Genomic DNA, 23,430 nt, shown 5'->3' on the forward strand with positions numbered 1-23,430 from the left:
GCGTGCAGAGGATGGGGCAGTGGCCAAGGTGAAAATGTGCCACAACCAACGGTCACATCTTCTCGCTCCCAGTTCTTGACCCAATTACTAGGGAAGCACACAACATCACCACTATTACGAACTGAGCAGTGTGAACAGGTTATTAATTGGCTAGCAAATAATAATTCCAGTCACCTAGGCACCACCACCTGCGGTCTGTCTTCCACACGGTCAAGTGTTAGTAGCCGTGAGTCTCGACTGCATACTCCTCCTCACCCTGATGCTCCTTCCTCCCACCATGCCAAGTGTCATCAGACAGCAACTGATCCCACAGTTGGACACTCTGAAGAGTTGTTCACTGGTCCATTTCCATATTTGTGCCCCTCACCTGCTCCGCTTGAAGTGGTGGAAGAGGAGATCCCATGTAGCGATGGCCAAATGTTTGAATAGCCACGGCCACAGGAAGGCGACGCTGGCAATTTGTCACAAGAGGTGGACGATGACGAGACACAATTGCCACGAAGTGAGGAGGAGGACCGTGGTGCGGAAGTGGAAGAGGAGGAGGTGGTGGATGATCTAGTAACTGACCCAACGTGGCAGGAGGACACGCAGAGCGAGGCCAGCAGTACACAGGGGGAGGGAGGCAGAGTACCCCAACAGGCAGGAAGAAGCAGTGTGGTGGCTGTAGACAGAAGGCGGGCAACTGTTCCCCGTAACAGCAACACGAGGGACGTTGCCAGTACAACCAGAATGTCTTCCAGAGTCTAGAATTTTTTTAAAGACTCTGCTGATAACCCCAAAAAGGCCATTTTTACCACCTGCCAGGCCAGCATCAGCAGGGGTGACAAACCTACCAGCCTGACCACCACCAGTATAATCAGGCACATGTCAGCAAAGCACCCCACTTTGTGGGGCGAACCCCAGGGTCCACGACCAGTGTCAGCAGGTGTCACCACTGCTTCTTCCGCTGTTGTGGGTGTAAGAGAACCCCCTGTTGTGCGTGCAAGGCAATCCCCTGTCCATACTTTATGCAAAGATGCCCCCTCCTCTCAGCATTCACTTGTTATGGCAGTTTCTCAAGAAACAGCATCAACGTCCACGTCCCACCGTAGCGTTCAATTGTCCATATCCCAGACCTTTGAACGAAAGCGCAAATTTGCAGCCAACGGTCCACAGGCCACAGTGCTAAATTCGCACATTTCACGACTGCTTGCGTTGGAAATGCTGCCTTTTAGGCTGATGTAGACGGAATCCTTCTGCAACCTTATGGCGGTGGCGGCCCTCGGTACTCGGTCCCCAGCCGACACTATTTTGCCCGGTGTGCCATCCCCGCACTATACAAGCACGTGTCCCAAAACATCTGCCGTGTGCTCAACAACGCAGTTACTGGGAGAGTCCACCTGACAACAGACACGTGGACAAGTGCTTGTTGCCAGGGATGGTACATCTCCCTGACGGCACACTGTGTAAACATAGTGGAAGCCAGGACCCAGTCAGACCTTGGGACGGAACACATCCTCCCCACACCAAGGATTGCGGGCCCTATGTCAGTCAGAGTTGCCCCCACAGTGTACAGCTCCTGCGCATCATCCTCCTCCTCATGTTCAGCCTTCATCTCAGATATCACCACATCAGTTACAACCTGGAAGCACTGCAGTACTGCCTCAGCCAAGCGGCAACAGGCTGTGCTGAAACTCATAAGCTTAGGTGATAAACCTCACACTGCTTGTGGGTTGTGGACAGCTGTGAAAGAGCAGGCAGATCTGTGGCTGAGACCGCTGAACCTACATCCAGGCATGGTCGTGTGTGACAATGGCCGTAACCTGGTGGCGGCTCTGAGGCAAGGCGAGATCACACACGTACCATGTCTGGCTCATGTGCTTAACCTCGTGGTTCAGCGGTTTCTTAAATCGTACCCCGAGTTGCCAGATCTGCTCATCAAAGTACACCGCCTGTGTCATTTTCGGAAGTTGGCTACAGCTTCCGCCGCCCTTGCTGTGTTGCAGCAGTGTTTGCAGGTTCCAGCACACCGACTGGTGTGTGATGTCCCCACACGTTGGAACTCTACCCTCCACATGTTGCAAAGGATTTGTGAGCAGAAGAGTGCAGTTGTGGAGTACCAGCTGCAACAAGGCCATTGATATTCAGGTCAGACTCCACACATAAGACCTCAGGAGTGGACCTGGATGTCTGACATACGTACCATCCTGACAAACTTTGAGGAGTCCAACAAGATGGTGAGTGGCGATGATGCGATCATTAGCGTCAGCATCCCACTTGTCTGTTTTTAGCAACGCTCTCTGCAGAGAATAAAAGAAGAGACATTGAAGCCGCAGTATGATGAGATGGATCAAGAAGCCGTAGCGGTCGATTACACACAGCCCAGCCTCATCTCATCCCAACGTGCATTGGGGGACAATGAGGGAGAGGAGGAGGAGGAGTAAGAACAGGAGCTGGTGTCATGTGCTGTAGATGGTAGTACCTGTACAACTATCATACCATCGGTTCAGCGTGGGTGGCCTGAGGACAGGGGGAAGGAGGAGGAGAGCGTGGTCAGTCGTCATCTTGGTGAGGACACGGAAGTCTTGCCCATTACCAGTCTGGCACGCATGGTTGACTTTATGTAACGCTGCCTTAACAGTGACCCTCGTGTTGTCAAAATGTTGGGTGACAGTCATTACTGGTTGGTGACACTTTTAGACCCCCGCTACAAGGAGAACTTTCACTCTCTTATTCCTGAGGTGGAGAGGTCTACAAAAATGGGGCAGTACCAGAAGGCCCTTGATGCAGAACTGTTAAAAAAATTCCCATCTGAACACGCTAGCGGCAGAGGTCACATTTCATTGACCAACCAAGGCGTACAGGCAAGAGAGATGCAACTCCAATCCAGCAGAGGCAGGGTAACACTGTCAACGTTCTGGGACAGTTTTCTGAGACCCGCCCAGCTTACAGGCCCTGATGCGTGGGGTACTCTCACAAGGAGTGAAAAGTTTCAAAAGATGGTGAGAGAGTACCTTGCCGACCGTACCAGCTTCCTCTGTGATTCCTCTATTGCCTTTTAATTATTGGGTATCCAAGCTGGACACTTGGAATGAACTCGCTCTGTACGCCTTGAAGGTCCTGGCCTGCCATGCCGCTAGCGTGTTATCGGAGTGTGTTTTTAATGCAGCTGGGGGAATTATAACTGATAAGCACACTCGACTGTCAATGCTGACAAGCTGACCCTTATCAAAATGAGCAAGGGCTGGATTGGGCCAGACTTCTCATCACCACCAAATGACAGCAGAGTAACATAAATTCAAATCCACTGTGTTGTTTCGGTAGGTGTATTCCCATGCACCGCTTCACACCCACACATGGGTATACACTTTCTTATTTCAGCTGTTTTTTTCTCTTCTCCTTATCCTCAGCCTCCACCACCACCAGGGTGACCGTGGTCCATCTTGCCAGCATTGCAAGTTCCTCCGTCCTAATATTTGGCAGCTTTTGCTTGGAAGGCATAGGCAAAGGCTATGGGAGAACCAATCCCCAATAATGGAAATAATGTTTTTAATATGCTGTACTCCATGGCTCTCGTAAGGGGCATTAAAACCTTCTTATTAAGCTACTGTGACCTCCACGTCTCTTCCAAGGGGCACTAAAACCGTCTTGTTAAGTTACTGTGACCTCCACGTCTCTTACAAGGGGCATTAAAACCATTTTGTTAAGCTACTGCGACCTCCACCACTCTTCTAAGGGCCTTTATATTGTCTTATTATTCCACTGTGACCTCCACGTCTCTTCCAAGGGGCATTAAATCCATCTTGTTAAGCTACTGTGACCTCCAAGTCTCTTCCAAGGGGCATTAAAACCAACTTTTTAAGCTACTACGACCTCCACCACTCTTCCAAGGGGCATTAAAACCATCTTGTTAAGCTACTGTGACCTCCACCACTCTTCCAAGGGGCATTAAAACCATCTTGTTAAGATACTGCGACCTGCACCACTCTTCCAAGGGGCATTAAAACCGTGTTGTTAAGCTACTGCGACCTCCACCGTTCTTCCAAGGAGCATTAATACTGTCTTGTTAACCTACTGTGACCTCCATGTCTCTTCCAAGGGGCATTAAAACCATCTTGTTAAGATACTGCGACCTCCACCACTCTTCCAAGGAGCATTAAAACCGTGTTGTCAAGCTACTGTGACCTCCACCACTCTTCCAAGAGGCATTAAAACCGTCTTTTTAAGCTACTGCGACCTCCACCACTCTTCCAAAGGCATTGATATTGTCTTTTTTATTCCACTGTGACCTCCATGTCTCTTCCAAGGGGCATTAAAACCATATTGTTAAGCTACTGTGACCTCCACGTTTCTTCCAAGGGTCATTAAAACCGTCTTGTTAAGCTACTGCGACCTCCACCACTCTTCCAAGGGGCATAAAAACCGTCTTGTTAAGCTACTGCGACCTCCACCACTCTTCCAAGGGGCATTGATATTGTCTTTTTATTCCACTGTGACCTCCACGTCTATTTCAAGGGGCATTAAAACCATCTTGTTAAGCTACTGTGACCTCCACGTTTCTTCCAAGGGTCATTAAAACCGTCTTGTTAAGCTACTGCGACCTCCACCACTCTTCCAAGGGGCATTAAAACGGTCTTGTTAAGCTACTGCGACCTCCACCACGCTTCCAAGGGACTTTAAAACCGTCTTGCTAAGCTAATGTGACCTCCATGTCTCTTCCAAGGGGCATTAAAACCGTCTTGTTAAGCTACTGCGACCTCCACCACTCTTCCAAGGTGCATTAAAACCGTCTTGTTAAGCTACTGCGACCTCCATCACTCTTCCAAGGGGCATTCGTATTGTCCTTTTATTCCACTGCGACCTCCACCACTTTTCCAAGGGACATTAAAACCGTCTTGTTAAGCTACTGCGACCTCCACGTCTCTTCCAAGGGGCATTAAAACCGTCTTTTTAAGCTACTGCGACCTCCACCATTCTTCTAAGGGGCATTAAAACTGTCTTGTTAAGCTACTGCGACCTCCACCACTCTTCCTAGAGGCATTAATATTGTCCTTTTATTCAACTGTGACCTGCACGTCTCTACCAAGGGGCATAAAAACCATCTTGTTAAGCTACTGCGACCTCCACCACTCTTAAAAGGGGCATTAAAACCGTCTTGTTAAGCTACTGTGACCTCCACGTTTCTTCCAAGGGGCATTAAAACCGTCTTGTTAAGCTACTGCGACCTCCACCACTCTTCCAAGGGGCATTGATAATGTCTTTTTATTCCACTGTGACCTCCACGTCTCTTCCAAGGGGCATTAAAACCATCTTGTTAAGCTACTGCGACCTCCACCACTTTTCCAAGAGGCATTAAAACCATCTTGTTAAGCTACTGTGACCTGCACCACTCTTCCAAGGGCCATTAAAACCATCTTGTTAAGCTACTGCGACCTCCACCACTCTTCCAAGGTTCATTAAAACCGTCTTGTTAAGCTACTGTGACCTCCACATCTCTTCCCAGGGTCATTGAAACTGTCTTGTTAAGCCACTCTGACCTCCACGTCTCTTCCAAGGGGCATTAAAACCGTCTTGTTAATCCACTCTGAACTCCACAGCTCTTCCAAGGTGCATTGAAATGTTGTTCTTAATTAACCTCCACGACTCTGCCGACGGGCATTGCATTTCCTCCATTTTAGTCAGCTTTTGCTTTTCAATGCATAGGCGAACACTAAGGGAGACCCACTCCCCAATAATGGGTAGAAGGTTTTTAGTCCTCATAATTTTTGGAAAGCCTTCCATTCACTGCTTAGGCCAACAGTGTACAGGAGACCCAGTTGCTATAAATGGAAAAAACGGTTTAGTTAAGGCCCTCTGACCTCCATGTCACTTCCAAGGGGCATTGGAGTGCCTCTAAATTTTTGGTAGGCATTTCACTCACTGTATGCCCTATAACTGTGTAGCCGAACCGCTCCTTTTGGTACAGAAACATATCCTACATGTGTGGTTGACTGGCCTGATATTGATGTGAATGGTCCCTGTTCCTCCTGCTCTTTCTCCTTTGCCACCACCTCATCCATCATTCATCACCTGAAGCTTTGTTTTAACGGGAGTCATAGAACTGGGATAGTAGCAGGAAAACATCCAGCAGTCCTTGGAGGAGGTAGGATATGCGCCAAAACGCTGACCATCTCAGGCCTAGCTGCTACTACATACATGCGCTTGCATTCCAAGGAACAGAAAGCTAAGGAGAGGGATGGCCTCATGATCATGAATAATTTACTCGTTGTGTAGGAGGCCAACCACTGCTGCTGTCTACCTTCTGAACTTTGTGTAGAAGCCTGATTGACCCAGGACCCGTAATCCTCTATGTCTGGAGGACGTGTTGCATCCCAGTGTCCAACTGTGTCCCGGCTTCCACAATATTAACCCAGTGTGAAGGTGTCAGTGAGATGGATCATCCCTGGCCACATTCACTTGTCCACGTGTTTGTGGTTAGGGTGTCCTTCAAATAGGTGCGGCTGGGGACCGTCTATAGACACCCGGCCGCCCCCAGGTGGCTGGGGACCGTGTGTGGGCACTCGGCTGTGGGGTGGCTGGGGACCAAGCATGGACACCCGGCCGCTCACTGGTGGCTGGAGACCAAGCGTGGACATCCGTCCGCTGGGCGGCTGGGGACTGAGTATGGATACCAGGCCGCTGAAGCAGCCATGACGTGGCGGCCAGATTCCGCCTCCACGTGCCTAAAAGGCCCAATTTCAAGTGCAAGCAAGCAGTATGATATTGCAGCCTGGGGGTGGGTGGGTGGCAGGCTGCATACTTGCGCTTGCATTGCAAGGAATGAGGGAGGTACAATTGAACACTGCCCTGGGACAAGGACTTGCACGGGGATAGTTGCAAGTCTGCATCTTCTGATGCGGCAAGGATCACTTCTGATGGCCACACTTTTAGGCAGTAACCTGGGTGTCAGGGGTCTTCCCCATGCTGTTCCCATGTCTTTTCAGTACTGTATGCATGTGTCACACAGCACATGGCCAGATAAGGTTGTCAAATGTTACAATGACATTTCCCCATGAATGCATTTGTCACGGTTGAAAGCAATACAAAAGTGCAAAAACGCATAAAAAATGCAACTTGTGAACATAGCCCAAGGTGTGGAGAAGTATTTTTGTTTTTGGTTATTTATTTTACCTTACACACAAGTCTTTACCCTGGAAAGGATGTTCCTTAACATATTTCACAGGAAAGCAGTTTCAGTTTCGTTTTTGAACGCTTTATTGTGAGCCCGTAAGTGGCTAAATACCTCTCACCACGTTGTTGACAGCAGTGACCTGGGGGTCAGAAATGCTTCCTGGGGAGATCCTCATGCTGTCCCCATGTCATTTGAGCACTGTCACTATCGTTTTGGGCACTTTTTAGGCTTTTTACAGACTGCCGGGGGTGGCGCCGCAAAAATGCTCAGATCTCCCATAGACTAACATTTGGCTCGTTGCTCGGGTCGAGCACCCGAGTATCACGGTGAGCTCGGCCCTAGCTTCGAGCGCCCGAGCATTTTAGTGCTCGGTCAACACTAGTCTTTATTAAAAAGAGATGTTGATTCCTAATAGTAAGTTTATGGCTTAAATAGATGACTGTATTGTGACTCCATGCCCCTTCTATGAGCCCATACTGTGCATGCCTCCAATTTAGTATGCTGGTGTTTTTTTTCCGATTACCCATGAATGGCATATTACAACAGATATTGTATTATTGAGACATACTCTGCTAGAAACAATGACTAACTTCGTAATAAAGTGTCGTAATGAGGCACCATATGGCAACACATATAGTACATACATAGTAATTATAAGTTAGCAACCAAAGGAGTTGTATTCTGGGTAGTAACTTGAGTTCTGTGCATGTTGGAATTTTAAATATTTATGAATTTATGTTTTTCTTTATAATGTGGTTGTGAAGGTCGGGACAAGAATGAGAACAAAAGTCTGCAGATCATATATTCTGCATGCAAAATTCCCTTGAATGGAAGGGACCCAGATCTGATCCTCTCCCATTGCTACTATGTTCCGCCGAGGGAACAGCATTGTTAGCAAAACATGAAGATGTGAAATTGGCCAAAGGGAGTGAAATAATAAACAAAACGAGAGACCTTCTGTCCTGAATTGCAAAATCTGGCACTTTAAATGAAGGTCCTGTATTATCTTTACTATTAGACTCTCCTATTCTCTGCACACCATGAAAACAAGTATCACATTTTCAGATGTTCTGCATTGTTGGATATTATACATTGCAACTTCATATATTATGTTTTCTGCTGAAACAGAATCTGTCAGCAGATTTTTGCTAAAAGCAGGATGATGCAGGGACCTAATTCCAGTGATGTTTCACTTACTGTGCTGCTTGGTGCAGTTTTGATACAATACCTGTTTTCTCTGATGTAGATGGAGCAGTGGTCAGAATTCTGAGCTGTGTATAACTCCACCTCATACCCCTGATTGGCAGCTTCCTGTGTGCACTGTCAGAAACCTGCTGACAGATTACTTTTATTTGCTAATGATTACTTAAAAGGGTATGGTACCTCTTGTTGCTTGGCCAGGAAGGCATCTATGAGGTTCCTCTGGTCATTTACATCCAATTCTTCCTTCTGTTTTTTAAATGTCGCTCTTATGAATTTATAAAAATTTCTGAGATTCCCAAAAACTGTCTTGTGAGGTCCAGGGAGCAAATCCATCAATGTGGGGAAACTGTCATACAGCTATAAAATATGAAAGTAATAATTAACACTAACAAAAGTGTAAAAGTGGAAGCAAATAATGTCTTCTATATAGCATTTACATCCAGTTCTGTAACCTCCATAGTGGTCATCCCATGAGTTGGGAAACGCATTTATCTCGAGAACTGGGCCCTGGTGCACTCGGTAAAGAATTGAAAAACCGTGCATGTGTGCCACTCTATTTAATTCTATGGGAGCTCTGAAAATTGCCAAGGGCACCAAAAACATTTTCAAAATGGCTGCAAGGAGAAGACCTTGTTTTCTATTAGTGATTAAAAATTCGTCTTGGCCAAAATTTGTCTATCACACAGTTTCCTTAAGGTAGCTAAGATCGTGAAAATGATTGTGGATTTGGCCTGGTGGGAGTTGTCTATTGGAGATACACATTTCTTTCCTACATTGTCTATGTTCGCCAGGGTGTGTGCTCTTCATTCTAGTTGCAATAAATTGAAGAAAATGGACTGAAAGATGTTAATAGATTTATACAGTCTCCAAGAAACCAAGAAGTGATAGTGTACAGCTCCTACCATTATTTAGGTCAATTATTTTAGCAGAAAAACTACTGTAAAAAAAAAAATAAACTATGATACCATTATTTTATACTCACCCGCACCCACGGGCTCCCCAGGAGTCTTACATTTTCATTAATTAAGTCAATAAGTTTTAATATGGTGGGATCTTCATACTCATATCTACGACTGAGCAGTATGGCCACAATTATATTGGCTACGGCCGCATTTATACTGATCAAGTTTTCAAAGGGCTTTCCTGAAAAAGTAGAACATATGTATTTGAATTAATATACAATATTTCTTTATATACAGTGGTGGCCAAAAGTATTGGCACCCCTGCAATTCTGTCTGATAATACTCAGTTTCTTCCTGAAAATGATTGCAATCACAAATTCTTTCGTATTATTATCTTCATTTATTTTGTCTTCAATGAAAAAACACAAAAAGAATTGTCCGAAAGCCAAATTGGATATATTTCCACACCAAACCTAAAAAAGGGGGTGGACAAAACTATTGGCACTGTTTGAAAAATCATGTGATGCTTCTCTAATTCGTGTAATTAACAGCACCTGTAACTTACCTGTGGCACCTAACAGGTGTTGGCAATAACTAAATCACACTTGCAGCCAGTTAACATGGATTAAAGTTGACTCAACCTCTGTCCTGTGTCCTTGTGTGTACCACATTGAGCATGGAGAAAAGAAAGAAGACCAAAGAACTGTCTGAGGACTTGAGAAACCAAATTGTGAGGAAGCATTAGCAATCTCAAGGCTACAAGTCCATCTCCAAAGACCTGAATGTTCCTGTGTCTTCCGTGCGCAGTGTCATCAAGAAGTTTAAAACCCATGGCACTGTGGCTAACCCCCCTAGATGTGGACGGAAAAGAAAAATTAACGAGAGATTTCAACGCAAGATTGTGCGGATGGTGGATAAAGAACCTCGACTAACATCCAAACAAGTTCAAGCTGCCCTGCAGTCCGAGGGTACAACAGTGTCAACCCGTACTATCTGTCGGCATCTGAATGAAAAGGGACTGTATGGTAGGATACCCAGGAAGACCCCACTTCTTACCCCGAGACATAAAAAGCCAGGCTGGAGTTTGCCAAAACTTACCTGAGAAAGCCTAAAACGTTTTGGAAGAATGTTCTCTGGTCAGATGAGACAAAAGTAGACCTTTTTGGGAAAAAGCATCAACATAGAGTGTACAGGAAAAAAAAGAGCCATTCAAAGAAAAGAACACGGTCCCTACAGTCAAACATGGCGGAGGTTCCCTGATGTTTTGGGGTTGCTTTGCTGCCTCTGGCACTGGACTGCTTGACCGTGTGCATGGCATTATGAAGTCTAAAGACTACCAACAAATTATTTCAGCATAATGTAGGGCCCAGTGTGAGAAAGCTTGGTCTCCCTCAGAGGTCATGGGTCTTCCAGCAGGACAATGACCCAAAACACACTTCCAAAAGCACTATAAAATGGTTTGAGAGAAAGCACTGGAGACTTTTAAGGTGGCCAGCAATGAGTCCACACCTGAATCCCATAGAACACCTGTGGAGAGATCTCAAAATGGCAGTTTGGAGAAGGCACCCTTCAAATATCAGGGACCTGGAGCAGTTTGCCAAAGAAGAATGGTCTACAATTCCAGCAGAGCATTGTAAGAAACTCATTAATGGTTACCGGAAGCGGTTGTTCGCAGTTATTTTGGCTAAAGGTTGTGCAACCAAGTATTAGGCTGAGGGTGCCAATACTTTTGTCTGGCCCATTTTTGGAGTTTTGTGTGAAATGATCAATAATTTGATTTTTGCTTCATTCTCTTTTGTGTTTTTTCCTTGCAAGCAAATTAAATGAAGATAACAATAACAAAGAATTTGTGATTGCAATCATTTTCAGGACGAAACTGAGTATTATCTGACAGAATTGCAGGGTGCCAATACTTTTGGCCACCACTGTATATGCACAACCCCAATTCCAAAAAAGTTGGAAAACTGTAAAATGTATAGAAAACAAATATTCAATGCTTTGAAAACTGCTAATCGCCATATTTTATACACAACAGAACATAGTACACAACTGCTCAGTGATTAGCTAGAATAGTGATGTTGACTCTGGAAATAATGTCACGTCACCCCTACAGCCAAAACTCAGAGACCAGATGAGCAGTGAGAAGCTGGCACTGGTCCAAGTGAGAGTGTTATTTTAGATATTTTACAAAGTTTGAGGCCAACTTTCCTAAAAGTGCACAACCCCTTTAACACTACAACCAGTTTTGGCCTTCATGCCTTCCACTTTTTTTTCATCATTCTACTTACTTTTGAGAGCCGTAACTTTTTTTTAAATTCATTAACATAGCATTTTGGCTTAATTTTTGCTGGTTGATTTACATTTTTATAGCACCATACATAAAATGCATTAGAAAAAATTGGGGGGAATATCTGTATGTCCTGCAAGACTACTTTTTTCATGAAATGTATTTGATTTTGTGTTGCTAAATATTGGGAGTCATAACTTTATTTTTCTATTAGTGAAACTGTATGACAGCTTTTTATTTGCTGAATGCATGAACATTTTCATTTTGGGTACATACCATTGTTTGACCTCTGTGTGGGTTAAAATTTGTGATTTTATATTGGCAACTTAAGGACTCTCATTTGAGCCCCATCTCCTATAACAACCCTGTGGGTGGATTAATGGGGTGACACCCTCTCTTTGTGTAACAATGAGATCAAATAGGCTACACAGCCAGGATTAAGGTTCTCTCTAATCCTAGCATTTGCATCAGAGTGTCTGTTACTGCTGACACCTGCTGATGATGCCTTACATCAGTATTTGGAAGTACTTCCCACAACACAACATGTATGTTTGGCTGATGTCAGGAAGCCATATGGGCATCATAGATGGAGTACTTGGGAATTTATATTGGCTGTGGCTCTCAAGCAGCATGTCAGGACTCGAACCCAGCAGCTCTTGTGCACCAGCCGGCAGCTCTTCCCTCTGAGCTATTCAGCTTGCTGGACAGTTCCTTGATAACCCAGATTCTAGTCTGAATGTTGTTCCTGAGTTGTTCCACCCTGTGTGGTTGCTGATTGGCTTCAGTCTGGGATTTCCTGATTGAACACCCTATATAAACCTGGCCTGGCACCTCCTTCCCTGTGAGATGATTGAGCTCCCAGACTTTAGTTAAGCTAGCCTTTCATCTGCTGCCTCATCCAAGACTGCGGTTCCTGTGCACTGACCTCTGGCTATTTCCTGACAGTGCAACCTGCTAAATCCTTCAAGACTATGCTGCTGTTCCTGTGTACAAACCTATGGCTATTCCCAACTACGCTACCTGCAAGTACTGCCGCTAGTGGTTGCAATACCACTTCTCCAACCCAGGTCAGTTTCTAAAACAGCAAACTTTGGATGTCTAATATGAATATTGTGAATTTCTTTGACTCTGTGATCATCTAGTGGTAGCTAATTGTCATGTCCCACGACTTGGGAATCATACAGTATTGCATTGTTGAGGTTTTTTTGCTATGCAATAAGGTTTGCCTTTAGAAGTTTGTCCTCCCTCTCTCCATGTCTGCCTCCTAGCTCTAATTTCAGCAGCCCACCTTCTTCTTCCTCATTGTGAGTGTGGCAGCCATCTTAAGAAGCCAAATGTCTTGCAGCTCTGGTACACAATAGTCTTTTTTTACCTACTGCAGCTGTTAGGGGAATCGAGAGTTTTCTAACAGCAGCTGTTACAGCTTCAGCTACTGTAATTGTGCATATTACACGGTGTCCCTAAAGTTTGTACACATAGGAATTCTCATTAACTATAATTTTATTTAATTTAATTACCTACAATATAATTTTATTTAACTTAATTACCTATAATATAATTTTACAAAGTGCATCAGGCTTTGCATTGCAAATTATGGAAATCATATTGAAGAAGCTATTTAATATTCCAATTGAATAAAATGTTCTTAAGAATTTTCAATTCTTGAAAACATGTATTTTTGCCTATGAGTCCCATGTGTAAAGACTTTATGGACACCCTTTAGAAGAATTCAGCTTTAAAATAAACCCAATGGATTCTCCGTATGTGCCTCCTGCTGTCAGGCCAAGTTATCTGTTAAAATCTCTTCGAGTGAGTACTAGTACGTAGGGACAGCCATAGAAACTGTTTCTCAAGCGCCCTACACTTGCAGCCTAGTTATCTAGTCAGAATACTTATTTTATTAAGATATTAAATGGCTCCCATTTAATTACTGTGGTTTTCTTCAGCCATGAAGTGCAGGTGTTGCTGTCAACCTAAGGCTGCATTCAGATGTCTATTTCGATTGTTTGTGAAAAAGAGAAATTGATTTTCTTCAGTGTACTGGATCAAATTTTCATCAGTGTTTGGTCAGTGTGTCAGTTTTTACCATTCGTGATTTGCCTGTATGCAAAAAAAAAAAAAACTGAATTGCAAAGCTTTTTCTACCCATTGGACAGCACACGGATTACGCATGGATGCAACCTACGATTTTCACGGGCTCACAGACTTGAGCAGATTTGACTCACATCCAAAAGAAACACAGATCCATGATTTTTTTGTAGACATAGAGGTGAAAAATGAACGCAAAAAACATGAAAATGAGAACAGCATTATTAACCATGATCTACGAAAAACTCTAATGGAGCACGTATGTAAAAAACGGACATCTGAATGAGGTATTAGACCTTGGAGACTAGAAAGTGGCCCAAATAGTTCCTCTTGGAGCTCTGAAACAAACTTTGGATTAAAACCCAGGAGTTCCCAGTTACCTTTCTGCTCACTACATATGTACAGAACATTGTTATCAGTCCTCCATCATTTCACATTTATAGAAATGATCCTCTCACCTCCATATGATTTAAACTTCTGCACTAAACACTCGGCCTCCTCGATGGTTTTGTCTTGTATGGTTCTCTTCCCCATTCCATAATCTCGTAGTGTGGAGAGAGTAAATCTTCTCATCACTTTCCAGTTCTCTCCATTGGAAGTAATAACACCTGGATACAATTAGTTCATGTTATACCCATTCATGACACATAGAACATAAAAACTTCTTCTAAGGTCAAGCTTCTAGTAAAAAACAGAACCCTCAAAGATGAGAGAATCACAAGATCAACTGTTATCATCAGGGCAAGCTGCCAGTGACTCTTTAATGTACTATCCACATACTATAAAGCTTGCTCCAGTCATGTTTTTCAGCAGCCCTCTACCATGATCTTCAATGGGACAGAGCAGGGGCAGGTATTCACATGATGACAGCTCACACAAACAAGCAGAGACAAAGCCTGACAGTGGGTATATTACACACTGTTCGCATTTGGCATGCTGCAGTGTTTGCTGAAAGTTTGCTCTAGCCTAGAAAATCACTATAAATGTAATTTCCCCTTTCAGAAGACACAGTCACATGTAATAAAAAACAAACTTAGCTTTATTCAGCCAGTTCTGCAGCAACCTTAGTGATTTGTGTCAACTACATTGGCATAGCCACTGAGCTCAGTGATTGGCTGCAGCACTGCAATGTGATGTCACCATTTCATCCAAACAGACCTAGGCAGAAGTGAAGACTTAGCACTGAACCCAGAGAGCTTAAGTAAAGGTGGTTTTCTTAGACCTTACTGAGCCTATGGAAAGTCAATTGAAAATGTACACACGTGGTCAAAATTGTTGGTACCCCTCGTTTAATGAAAGAAAAACCCACAATGGTCACAGAAATAACTTGAACCTGACAAAAGTAATAATAAATTAAAAATCTATGAAAATGACCAAAAGAAAGTCAGACATTGCTTTTCTGCTTCCACAGAATTTAAAAAAAAATTAAACTTCTGAAATAGGCCTGGACAGAAATCATGGTTCTCTTACCTTAATATTTTGTTGAACAACCTTTTAAAGCAATCACTGCAATCAAACAATTCCTTTAACTGTCAATGAGACTTCTGCACCTCTCGACAGGTATTTTGGCCCACTCCTCATGAGCAAACTGCTCCAGTTGTCTCGTGTTTGAAGGCTGCCTTTTCCAGATGGCATGTTTCAGCTCTTTCCAAAGATGCTCAATAGGATTTAGGTCAGGGCTCATAGATGGCCACTTCAGAATAGTCCAATGTTTTCCTCTTAGCCATTCTTGGGTGTTTTTAGCTGTGTGTTTTGGGTCATTATCCTGTTGCAAGACCCATGACATGCAACTGAGTCCAAGCTTTCTGACACTGGGCAGCACATTTCTCTATAGAATCCCTTCATAGTCTTGAAATTTCATTGTACCCTGCACAGATTGAAGACACCCTGTGCCAGATGCAACAAAGCAGCCCCAGAACATAACAGAGCCTCCCCCATGTTTCACAGTAGGGACAGTGTTCTTTTCTTGATATGCTTCATTTTTCTGTCTGTGGACATAGAGCTGCTATGCCTTTCCAAAAACTTCCATTTTTGTCTCATCTGTCCATAGGACATTCTCCCAGAAGCTTTGTGGCTTGTCGACATGTAGTTTGGCAAATTCCAGTCTGGCTTTTTTATGATTTTTTTTTCAGCAATGGTATTCTCCTTGGTCATCTCCCATGAAGTCCACTTTGGATCAAACAATGACGGATGACGGATGGTGCCATCTGACACTGATGTTCCTTGAGCTTGAAGTTCACCTTTAATCTCTTTATAAGTTATCCTGGGCTCTTTTGTTACCATTCGTAATAGGTGCAACTGTAGTCACAGGAACATCAAGCTGCTTTGAGATGGTCTTATAACCTTTACCTTTAACATGCTTGTCTATAATTTTCTTTCTAATCTCCTGAGACATCTCTTTCCTTTGCTTTCTCTGGTCCATGTTGAGTGTGGTACACACCATGTCACCAAACAGCACAGTGAGTATCTGTAGCCCTATATACAGGCCCACTAAGTGATTACAAGATTGTAGACACCTGTGATGCTAATTACCGGACACAACTTGATATAACATGTCCCTTTTGTCACATTATTTTTAGGGGTACCATCATTTCCTTCCAGGCCTATTTCATGAGTTTATTTTTTTTTTTAATTCTGTGGAAGCAGTGTTGAAAAGCAATGTCTGACTTTCATTTGTTCATTTTCATAGATTTTTAATTTACTATTACTTTTATCAGATTCAAGTAATTTCTGTGACCATTGTGGGTTTTTCTTTCATTAATTAGTGGTACCAACAATTTTGACCATGTGTGTACAACCCCTTTAAACAAGGAAAAGAGCAGAGTGCACCATCCAGTCACCTAAATTGCTGCACACTCCTCCTATCTGAACAGACACTGCAGGCGAGTGCACCAGCACACAGTGTCAGTATGCATGTGTTCTCACTCTCCTCTCATGTCTGCATCAACCACCCGCTAATGTGTGATCTTTGTGAAATAAGCGCCATAAAGCAAAGGGGCACCAAGGCCATGGCCGTGTCAAGAATGCACTGAAAACACCTCATTTGCATACAGAATACATCTGTTATGTATAATTGAAGAAGTAAACTCTATAATGCAGGTATTATTAGCATAGGAGCAAAGTCCTCTATACTATAGCATTGTACCGTATAATTAGTTTAAATCAAGTTTTAGGGATGACAGACTTCCTTAAATGTATGTGCGTTTTTTTTAGTTACCACTGTCTCGAATAGCATAGCCAACTACTGTACTCTAATTTATTTTTGCAGTATACTATCATATATCAGCAGGAACAAGCCAACTTAAGGCAGGCACACAGCACTGGCCTATGAGAAATGGACCATCTTTAACCTATTTGCCTCTGCGCTATTTACCAACAAATGGATTTAACCTTGCCTAATAAAGATGAGTTTAAATCCATTAACCAATAAAAAACAATTTATTGCATTGTTTTTATTTCTGGATCACACAAACATGTACATTTCCAGATTAATAATTATTAATATCAAACACATAGATACTGTAACAGAACCAAGATTAGTACATGAATACTGTAAAAGAGCTAAGGTTACTACATAAATAAGGTAACACAAACAAGCTTAAGTTACTTTGTGAATTCTGTACTAGCACCAAGTTTACAAATACAAGAGTTAAGTAAGCAAAAATTTCAGGAGTTTTACTGAAGTGGCAAAATGTAACATAACAATAGTAAATATGATAATTTAACAAAATTACCATTACTCCCCTGTTAGACTCCCTTCACAAGCACTGTAGTCCGGGTATGGTAATCTTCACCAATCTTTGTTTTTGTGTTCTTCCACTGTGACTGCCACTGATACTCACTAGCCCCAGCTGTTTCGGGACCCTCAGCTGCAGCCTGGACTTGTCGTGATGTCAGCGGATGTTAAAGCCGGCTGCAGCCGGGGGTCATGTTATGCCTGTGAGCGGCCAGCAATAGCACCGCTCACAGGCAGAACCTGCAACAGAAGGTAATTACAAAGACATTTATGGGCCCCGGGGGGATACATTGGGGAGGGGATAATAAGTAGTAGACACCCCCTTTAATTTCTAAAGTTTGATGACAAACTTAGCCAACCCCAGAAAAATATGACATCAACAACCAAAAATGCTAGGCACTGGCAGGGATCATATTACAGACAAAAAAATTATAATTTAACAACAGCTTGTCTGTAATATCTGTGTGTCCTGTATGTGTCTCCAATTTGACAATTTAAACATGTGTTTCAAAATAGACATGCACAGTTAAATGTCTCAATTTAGTCCAATTGTACATATGATATAATGTAGTGAAAATGGGAGAAAAATCTATATGGGTTGGAATGGATAAACAAAAACAGTTTTGAAATGGAATTTTCAATTTTGTTTTATGGCTTTCACCATGTGGTAAAACTGATGTGTTCAGTGGAGATCAGGATAATTACAGTAATAGCAAATTCATATATATCTTTTTGGTTTATCATTTTAAAAGGACCTGTCCCTTGCTCAAAAAAATTAGGTGCAATACCTTGTGAAAATCCCTGAGCTCCCCTGATTCTGCCGCTCTTTTCCGTTTCATGCTGTGTCCCTCCATTGCAGAGATATCCACAGTTGTTTCTTCTAGAGCACAGTATGTGAAATCTCTGCTTGTAGTTCAACTGGAAGTTAATTCACAGACTTCTCTGGGAGTGTGCGCTTTCACCCCTCCCTCTCAGATGCTAAGAATCACAACTCAGCAGCCTCTGAGAATGATAGTCTGCTGATCAGCTTTTAAGCTGTGATTGGCAGTGTCTGAGAGGGAGCTGTGAAAGTGCATGCCCCCAGAGAAGACTCTGAAGAAACACCCAGAAATTTTACATATTGAGAAGAAACAAATGTGAATATCTCTGAAATGAAGTGATGCAGGGCAAAACCGAAAAGTGTGTCAAAATCAGGGAAGCTCTATGATTTTGATAAGGTATTTAATACAATTTTTTCTGAAAAAGGGAGGGGTCCTCTTTAATAATTTTTTGTTTATGTTTCAATATTGTGAGACCTTAACTTTTTATTATAATCCATTATATTATATTGGCACATTTGATGTGACACAAAACATGTGCACTTTGTGTGTTTTACCACGTTTGTGAAATAGGCTTATAGCCGAGACAGGCAAAGGGCAACTATGGCATATATTGTCACTTTGTGGTCATAATGTGGGGATGTTAATGGGGAATACAGATGGATATCACTGTTTCTGTCACTCCTTGGAAGCTGCAGCCTCTATTAAATGCTGCATCAAAGAGGTTAAAGGCTTGGGATCAGAGTTAAGTCACAGCCTCAGGCACAGATCTACTACTCCATACCTCCCATATTTTTGGAAGGTGGTGGTGGTGGGGGGGGGGGGGTAAGCCATCATTTGAGGAAAACCTGCTTACCATAGTTTTTTAAAAATTTCATAGTCACAGGAGCCTGGGGTCGATCAGAAAACACATCGGCATGGTTGATGAGCGCATCCTTGACAATATCAAAGCCGCATAGCACAACTGATTTTGTCAATCCTATCTGGATACTGAAGACCGGACCGTACGTCTTAGAAAGCTGTGGACAGATGGAATATCATGATTAACCGTATGTACCACAACGGAAATGCTTGTTAGAAAATATTTGTATTTGACATGCAACATTGATTCTGTAATATCTTATCTTAGAATGCTGACTGTCCGCACTGGATTGGTTGGTATCAGACTCTGAAGGGGTACGACCCCTCTTGGTGACTCCCAGCTGTCAATTTATTCATACATTTCATCAGGAATAATAGGAACTCAAGGGAATGTGAGTATTGCAGTTTATTCTATTTTAATCTCTTACAGGCTCTCAGAATCCTGCAAAGTGGGTTGGCTGGACAAAATTCTGATCCATCTAAATCAGCAATTTTTGGGTAATTCTATAATGATTTTGACTAGTGTAGAATCTCTTCACTCATCTCTACTAAATACCTATTGGGATGTCTCTGTTTTCAAATCACTGGTTTTCTAAGGAGGGAGAAATTAAACTTTTAAAAACACCTTGATCCACTCTATAGTGGAGACTAGCTATGGCACTGTTTTGGGAAGGACATCCACCAATGCACAGCAAGCATGGAAGCACAAAGGGAACCCTTAACTAGTCTGTATTGCCATGTTGGGAATATATGTAGTGAAATGTGTTTGAGTTAATCTTGTATTTATATGTATACTAAGACAAATGTGCAACAAATCCAACGACCTGCCACATGTGTGATGCAAGAAATTGGAAGTGTCATTCAGTTTTTTATCTTAAAAATCAAAATGTATCCGTGAAAAGCACATGACATATGAATGGTAACTCATTTATGATCAGTTAATGTGCACCCATTGACTTATAATGGGCGAATCTGATCTGAAATATACTGTAGATCAAAGTAGAAAAATATAAGAATTTAAGCAATGCTCAGAGTATACAATAACTGGTATACTGAATCCCTGGATCATGCTCCACCCAGGGCCTGTACTAGAGAGAACACAGTGCATCAGTTTTGCCAATCTTGCAAATTTACAGGGGTATTCCATTGGAGGACCAAAACAGGGAAACTGATGAAACTATCCGCTAAGTAGATGGGGTTAAACATCTGAGGCTCCCATTCTAGAGACATTTGCGACGTATACAGTCAATTCTCCATAAATCATTGTGTACATCTGTTTTATCTTACTAGGCTGAGATCACATGCAGCCATCATGTTGTGACTTTAAAACACAGCAGACATAATTTCCACTGATTCTAGCAAAATTTACAATCTTGCAGGGAAATAGTGAAAACACAGAAGCACCACATGGCTGATGGGGGTTTAAAGGCACAACATGACCACTGTACGTGAACACAGACTTACAGATTTTTCTTATTACCTCCATGAAAGTTTTATACGGTTTTGACATGTCCATCGTAAGAGCGTTTCCAATGATCGGTAAAGGTTTTGGTCCTGGTGGGAAATTTTTGTAATTTCCTTCTTTATGATTCTTAACAGCATTGGCCAAAAATAAGATGACAATGATGGCGAGAAGAACAGTGACCAGGTCCATGGTCAATCAATGTGAGTTCTGTGAAATATTAAAAAGATACACCGGAAATGATACAGGAATTGTTTTTGTGCATACAAATTTAAAACAAAACTGATCTTACATTCAATAAGTTGCAACAAACTAAAACAATTCCATTAATTTTATACATTTGTCTTTATTTAATCATTTAACATAGCTGCTAAGTGTGTTTGTTGCTCCAATGCTTCTAAAAAATTAAACAAATTTTTATATCAATAAATCTTGGAATTATAATAAGTTTGATAATATGTTAAAAAAAGTGTTTCTGTGCTGAGATAATATTATAGTTGTGCCCCTGCTGTGTACTGTGTAATGGCTGTGTCCAACCATGCAAAGCTGCTCCAGTCTATGGTCGGCACATATATCAGCTCCTGAAGCATAAATCACTGATGATAAGTGAGTATACATAGAAAACAGCAAGGGCTTGCAGCTGCTGCTTTCTGAGGTAGCAGAATTAACCGTGGTAACTGAGGTAACACATTTCCCTGCCTGTTTTATCACTGGATTGAGTGTTTCTGCCTTGTCGCCAGTCCTATGAACTTCTCATAGCAGGGGCACATTTATAAGATTACCTCTGCATCAGTTTGGGAGGTAAGTACATTTTTTTTTAATTATTTTATGTAGAACACTGTAGCAGTTAAGAAGATTTTGTCCTGTAGTGAACATCCACGTTAACCACTATATCATTAAAAAAAACATAATTTTGGCATCATTGTAATCTGACCAGAAGTGCCAGTTCACTTTTACTGGACAAGTAGAATTAAAAAGCTAAATTCAAAAAATAATGCAGGAATTGAATTTTTTTCCACACAATATTCACTTCATTTGATACTTTCCCATTTTTCAGTGCATTATATGGCAAAGGGAATCAAAACTACATCCAGTAAAAAGCAAAAAATTACCCCATTAGGAAGGTGTTAAAAAATGTTTTTTTATTTTCTTTGGCATTCCAGGTCACAAGTAAGAAGTGAACGAAACCAACGAAGGAAAATAGAAAAAAAAGAAAGGAATCAAGTAAAATTACACAATGAAATATGAAAATCTGATTATGCCCTAAACTTTGTGCTCACTGTACTGTAACCATCGAGCATCAAAAATGCTTTCTAGTGGGTTGTTCCTGTCTTCATAAATGGGTATCTCCTCTGAGATGCAACCGAAAAGATGCAAAAAATGACATTTCAGCACACGAGATGACAATGTGTTCTAAAGAGTCCTGAAAAACTTTGGGGGTTCGCACACATCTTAAAGAAGTTGTGAGCACATACCCCAACAACAACGACCTGAGCTAGCTCTGATTGCTGTTCTTTAACCATTTGAATGCTGCTCCTATTCAATGACAGCAGTATTTAAATGACTTGCTCGTCAGTGCCCTTGCTCCATGCTCCTATCGATCCCCCACCTCCCTGCGCTTGTGAATCAACGATGAGTTACTATGGCAGCCGGGGGTCTGCTGAAGGCCCTCATGGCTGCCTTCTATGCAGTGCACCATTGGATGGGTTTCATAGTTCAAAAGATACACATTATTCCGCAATGCCGAATAATTATAATATATAGTATGAGTGATCAAACAGTTACAGATTTAAGTTCCCTAAGAGCACAAAAGCATTAAGTAAAAATAAAAAAAGTATTCTAAAAATTAAAAAAACATAGTTGGTATCTTCATTTTGTATCTGTAAAAGTCAAATTTACCAAAATATAAAATTATTTAAAAGACAAAAAGGGTTTTGAAAGGATTAATCATTTTTTTGCAGAACCCTCTCTCAAAGAAAACATGAGAAAGAGAGAGAGAGAGACAATGCAAAAATGTCATTATTGATAAACAAACCTTATGTTCTTTATGTCTTTTTGTGGTGTGGAAAGTCCAGCAAACCCTGGTGCTGTCTCCGATCTGTCCTCACACTGTGAATCTACTTTGAACTCTTGTATAATATTTAATCCATGTGGTTATGTCATAATACGTAATCGATAGAGAACCTGCTCCAGCCCACATTCCACAAAGTACTCCAGGGAACACAAGAGGAAATGACAGTCACTTAAGGAAGTATTTCACACTGTTGTTTTACAGATTACCTCTTTAAAGGATCAGCATATTTTTGGGGTTTTTGCTTCCTTCCAGGAAGCTTTTCATTTTCTTCTATTGATAAAGATGCAGGCCGGTTTGTTCATACTACTCAGTAAAAAAACATGGGAAGCCCAATTTCTCCTTTGCAGGATTTTTTTTAAAGACACTTTTCTTTTTTTGTCATGTGTTATTTGTTGTTGTTTTTCTTCTAAGTAGCTCACATGGTTGATGAATTTTGCTCAAATTAAAATTGCTCTTTGTTTTTTGCCTTTTACCCCTTTTTGTGACTATTTAACAAATAAAATCGCAAGTCCCAGTAAAAGGTTGAAAAATTTGAGCCAACATTTTGGTTGTATGTAAAATCACTCCAGGGGATGGGACATTAGTGCAAAAAATTGTTGTGACTTTTTAAAAAGTTGCACATGATGAATCAGCTAAAAAATATCAGGAAACCCCATATTTTGTTCACAATGGCAAACATGAAAAAAACAGGCGAGCACATATAAAACAGACTTTAGAAAAATCACAATTTTAAAGAAGAATAAGGCGCAAATGAAAAACAGGTGAAAGTCACCAAAAACTAGACAAAAAAAGTAGATAAAAATGGTGCAAATGCATTAATGCATCAAGGAGTGACAAATTATAACTTCA

At 41.9% G+C, this 23,430-nt stretch overlaps 1 protein-coding gene across 1 annotated transcript in view; it reads right to left on the reverse strand.

Annotated features, from left to right (window-relative positions):
* The window catches only part of LOC141258838 (cytochrome P450 2C14-like), a 74,393-nt gene extending 51,705 nt beyond the window's left edge, over positions 1-22,688 (reverse strand). Inside the window, exons 1-6 of the mRNA XM_073674003.1 lie at positions 22,543-22,688; positions 20,526-20,717; positions 19,041-19,203; positions 14,089-14,238; positions 9,336-9,496; positions 8,534-8,710 (exon numbers count right to left, since the gene is read on the reverse strand). Of these exons, the coding sequence (XP_073530104.1) occupies positions 8,534-8,710; positions 9,336-9,496; positions 14,089-14,238; positions 19,041-19,203; positions 20,526-20,699 (825 nt within the window). The 5' untranslated portion in view covers positions 20,700-20,717; positions 22,543-22,688. The remainder of the gene's footprint in view (positions 1-8,533; positions 8,711-9,335; positions 9,497-14,088; positions 14,239-19,040; positions 19,204-20,525; positions 20,718-22,542) is intronic.
* Between the last annotated feature and the right edge of the window lie 742 nt (positions 22,689-23,430).

The sequence above is a fragment of the Phyllobates terribilis genome, unplaced genomic scaffold, assembly GCF_046119375.1.
Source record: "Phyllobates terribilis strain yellow unplaced genomic scaffold, ASM4611937v1 Scaffold_3__8_contigs__length_932513732, whole genome shotgun sequence".
Taxonomy (NCBI): Eukaryota; Metazoa; Chordata; class Amphibia; order Anura; family Dendrobatidae; genus Phyllobates; species Phyllobates terribilis.